At 46.5% G+C, this 4562-nt stretch overlaps 1 protein-coding gene across 1 annotated transcript; it reads right to left on the bottom strand.

Moving 5' to 3' along the window:
• Positions 1–1065: 1065 nt before the first annotated feature.
• On the bottom strand, positions 1066–2861 carry LOC146199659 (domesticated amidase effector 2-like). The gene is made up of 3 exons (XM_084592799.1): positions 2810–2861; positions 1874–2142; positions 1066–1249 (listed from the first exon to the last, which is right to left on the bottom strand). Exons 1-3 carry the CDS (start codon positions 2859–2861, stop codon positions 1145–1147), a joined length of 426 nt encoding a protein of 141 aa, XP_084448925.1. The 3' UTR covers positions 1066–1144.
• Positions 2862–4562: the final 1701 nt, after the last annotated feature.

The following is a 4562-nucleotide window of genomic DNA, read 5'->3' as shown; positions in this document are numbered from 1 at the left end:
TTATCATGAGGTCGGGAGGAAGATTTCCAGAATCCTATAATCACTGCCCAAATCAACCGCAGTGTTTCTCCAAGTAGCGTCTTTGGCGTTCTTAGCGAAAGTGAGATCGGGCGTGGTATCCCGTGTAACCGAATTCCCCACCCTCGTCGGATCAGTAGGATCGGTGATGAGTGTGAGGTTGAGATCTGGAAAGTCTTGCCACAGTTGTCTGCCCTTGAGTGTGCTGTTGTTGTAACCCCAGATGCTATTTGGGGCGTTAAAATCGCCTCCTATCACGAGGGCATTGTTTCCAACCAGTCACAGTGTTCTCTTGAAGAGAGAAAGAAAGCGCTGCTTCTGGTGAGTGGGATTACTATACAGATTGAGGAAAAATATAGTTTCTTTCCTAAACCTGTTTGGTATTAGCTCGATAATTAGGTGTTCAAATTTGACTTCCTTCAGTTCATGGATGATGGTCTTCATCTTTTTGCCAACTAGAGTGGATAAACCTCTGCCTTCAACCTTGGAGAAAAGCTCCTGGTAGCCAGGGACGGTTGCCGGCGTGTGTAACGTTTCTTGTAGTAAGATGGTGTCCGCGGTTTATGTGTTGCGTTTCTAATGTACTGTTGTAGGACCGACTTTTTACCGAGCAGTCCTCTACAGTTCTATTGCCATATGATGATTCCTTGTTTATTGAGGGCCATGCTGATTGAGGGGGAGACGCCTATCTGTGCATGGGCATCGTGAGGGACATTTCTCATTTCTGTATCTGGGAATTGCTGCGGGTACTGCTGGTATACCGTCGCCACAATGCTGCTCATTCTACCTTCGAGGCTCGTGACCCTGTTCGCTAACCCAAGCACCGCCATGTGAAAGTTCTCAATGGCACTCTGAAGGCTAGCTTTCTTTTTTTTTTTTTTTTCAGGTACGGCGACGCCTTTTCGGCGGAAGGAGATGGGCAGACTATCGTGTATTGCCCACAATCAATGATTAATTCGACGACGCTTCAACAGGCAATCACCGGTGAATCACTGATCAGACATTGAATCACTGATGACCGCATATGCGTACCAATACTTGGGGAAAATGAGTTTATTTTTTTCATTTGCAAGTTCTATTGAAACCGTCTCATGCTCATATCGGTTATTGTGTTGGGAAGAATTCATCACAACTCAATCATGTAGTAATTGTCACCGTTGTAGTGGGGCCTGGAATCTCCGTACGGTACTTTGCGCCGGTCGACAGGAGCAGGGTCCCATTGATCATAAACCTGAAAATGGCGCGGATAACAATTAAAAAACACCGGATAGCACAAAACGATAGTAATGACCGACACATTGTGGCAGTGTGAAAAGGCAGTCGTTATGAAGGTTATCCAAGCGGTGAGATTTCTTACTTCGTATCCCCGACAAGCACGTTTTTCTTCCTTTATAAGTATGTACATTGCATCCTTCTAAACAAACAATATTCATTAAGCTTTATTATATAATTTCAGTACACGAGCAACATAGACTTGTAGATAAGTCTCTGCTTAGTAAGAGTACTTGTATCAGCAGTTTAATGAGTCCTACTACCTAAGCGTACACTGTAATGAAATACATTTTACCATTTAAAACATTAGTTGAATGAGGCGCGTTTTTCTGGGATACACGGCGTCGTTTATGTTGTAGCATTTTGTACCAACTATCTTAGTTATTATCTGGCCAATGATCGACAACGGTATCACGATGGTCCTAAGTCACCTGGAAAAGGACACCCTCACCATAGATACTGGTGTGTAGGCGCTATTACTGTCACTTCATTTCCCCTCAAAATGGGTCCTCCTCCGCATCACCTGCATTCACTCCTTGACCTCTTGGAGAGAACGCCACAGTGCGACTAGTGTTCTGCTCACCCAAATGCCGTCGGGGGCACAGGACTCAAAGATCGCTGAGTGCCCTTTGAACTTGTCGCCGTCCAGAAAAGAGGCGATGGCTGTCCAGCGCGGGATACTGTCGCAGTTGGTGCGCACCTGCTTTCCGCGGCGCCAGCGGTCAGTGGACAGCTCGCGTAAGCCCTTGCATTTCTCCTTGACAAGGGCCACGCACTGTTTCTTGTTCTCAGCGTTGGTTACCCAGTCGCCCTTGAAGGGCTGGGGGTCTTCGCACTCAATGGCGAAAGCCACTGCACGTAACGCATGGTTAGATTTAGATCATTAAAAGCATCGCACGGGGCACGAAAGAGGATGACAGGGAGTGGTTGTGCGTCCTGGACAGTCAGTAGAAGACTGCGCACGAATGCAAAAATAACATCTTGGCGCTATCAGTAATAACCTTCTCACGGCAATCGCTTCTACTTTTATTTAGCGAAACATGCACAAGTCAATTAGTTCGGAAAACGGTAATGCTTGCCATCGCATGGGCTTTCAAAAAGAACTGAGCTAATTAAGCCACGAATGTCACAATATAGTTTTTTTTTTTGTTGTTGTTGTTGTTGTTGTAGGTCCTTTTTATCATTAAACATCAAAGCTTCAGTATAATGTACTTGAGACTCAGCGCTTGCGTCGACCTGTTTTCTGGTCCCTGTTCATAGTAGGCTATAGGCCCTATAATTTCGAAGTGCCGAATAGCCCGAACCCACATTTTCACTCAACTTTTTAAGCCGTCAGGAAGGATTGGGCGCTTAGCTTAACGCGCATTTTCGACAAGCGCACTGATCTAGCGGCACTAAGTCCGAAAAACATGGTCGTTATTTAAAGTTCAGCTCTACACATTCGGGAACATCACATCTGTAACCAGCTGAATAAAATGACTCTCCGCAGACATCAGCGTTAAAGCCCTACATCGCTTACCCTCTGCCAAACTGGCCACCAGAAGAACTGCTAAGGCGACGAATTTCATCATTGCCGCCTCGACAGCTGTTCGCAGTTCAGCAACGCGTACCTGCACAATTTAAAGTTAGTTCAACAGTGCGTTCTTCGCTTCATCTCGTTAGGAAATATTTAGCGCTCCACCCTTATAAATACGGTGTATAGACATAGAAACTGCACGCGTACGCATCAGACGTGCAGGAAAGCATATTTCAAGGGGATACTCAAATATGCCATGTGTTGGCAGTGTCATGGCGTTGGAGCCTCTTCATTCATTTACGTTACATTCCATGTCATTCGCTCATGGTTATGTTTGTAGACCCCTACATGTCTCTCTACACAGCTGGACACCGCTTCGGGACATCTAACTGGTGGCGAAATATTTCCCCGAGGTACCGAGAGGGGCAACGTGACGCAATGAAGATAGATCGAATCGTATAGTTGCCACTTACAGCCTTGTGACGTCACTCCGCTCCTCGGAATTATTTGATCAATGACACTTTTTCGCTGCGGCTTCTAATGTTATAACATTAAAACTACTAGGATGTATCCTCTGTAATTTGAGTCGAGCCATATTGTTAATTAGTTACGAATGTAGAACATATCTTTGTGTCAGTAAAACGGCTCACTCACACACTGGAAGCTACCCTTGCCATATGTTTATGAATCAAGGTATTTCGACAAAAAGGGCGTGTGATAAAGCAGGTCATTGGCCACTTTGTGACACGCCGGATGACTCACATGCACGCCTCATTATTGCTTATTATTTGCATATGCTCTATGAAGTCACCGGTCTTCGCTTGTCCATTCATATTTTACTTCTTACCTTATTCTGCTCCCTGAGCGGTGGCGAAAAAGGGGCTTCGAAGTAGAACGCTTCTGTGCAGAGGCGATGTCTTCGAGACGACTCGCCTATCTCGACAGACTGTCGAGGGCTTATGCCAGCAAGGAAGAGCACGGCGAGATTCGAAATAAGGTCCTTTGACTATTGACTTCCTCGCGAAATTGAACAAAGCAGCCGCAGAATGTACGCGCCCTTTATAGAATGAATGCCAAAATAACTTAGCGAAAGTCCCTTCGTATTAGTGGCGGAGCCTGTCTCGCCAATTTTATGCACTGTGTTAACAATGACTTAGATTTGAATGCGCTCCCAGCGGCCCAGCTAATGCTTTAGACGAGACGAAATGATGTTGTGTCTCCTGAAAGCGTACCTTCAACTCGTGCCTTGGTTGTCCAGTTGTGTTCGCACAATGCCACCCGCCGAATCCTAAAATCTCCAGCAACCTGACAAGAAAATAGAAGGCCCGTTTGCCGCTCGCAGGAGAGAGGGAATACCAAACTTCAGCACCGCAGACCGGCAGACATTCTCAGCATGTTTTCCTGGCATGTTTGGCCAGCGGGCGCGGCACGCAACTTCCAAATACAGCGAGCAGGAACTGCTGATACAGAGTGTAAGCAGTTGTGCAAACGCGTCGTACCCATTTCTCAAGGCTTGCCTGAGTGTCACGTTAGCGGATGTCTGTCACGCTATGGCGCGCCAGCCCCACATCTTGTGTTTTTCCTGGACGGGCCCGTCCTTCGCGGTCGTGCATGTCACGATATCGGGTGCATTCGGATTTTAGACAGCCTTTTTCTACATACCAATGCACACCGCTGACACAGATGTGCAAGCGTTCCGTGTGTAAACAGAGGCGTGAAACGTGAGTCTGCCGTTACCCTTCCGAAACAACTCTAA

The sequence above is a fragment of the Amblyomma maculatum genome, chromosome 2 (genome assembly GCF_055883805.1).
Source record: "Amblyomma maculatum isolate TAMU_Amacu chromosome 2, ASM5588380v1, whole genome shotgun sequence".
Taxonomy (NCBI): domain Eukaryota; kingdom Metazoa; phylum Arthropoda; class Arachnida; order Ixodida; family Ixodidae; genus Amblyomma; species Amblyomma maculatum.
This window is presented reverse-complemented; position numbering and strand designations above follow the sequence as displayed.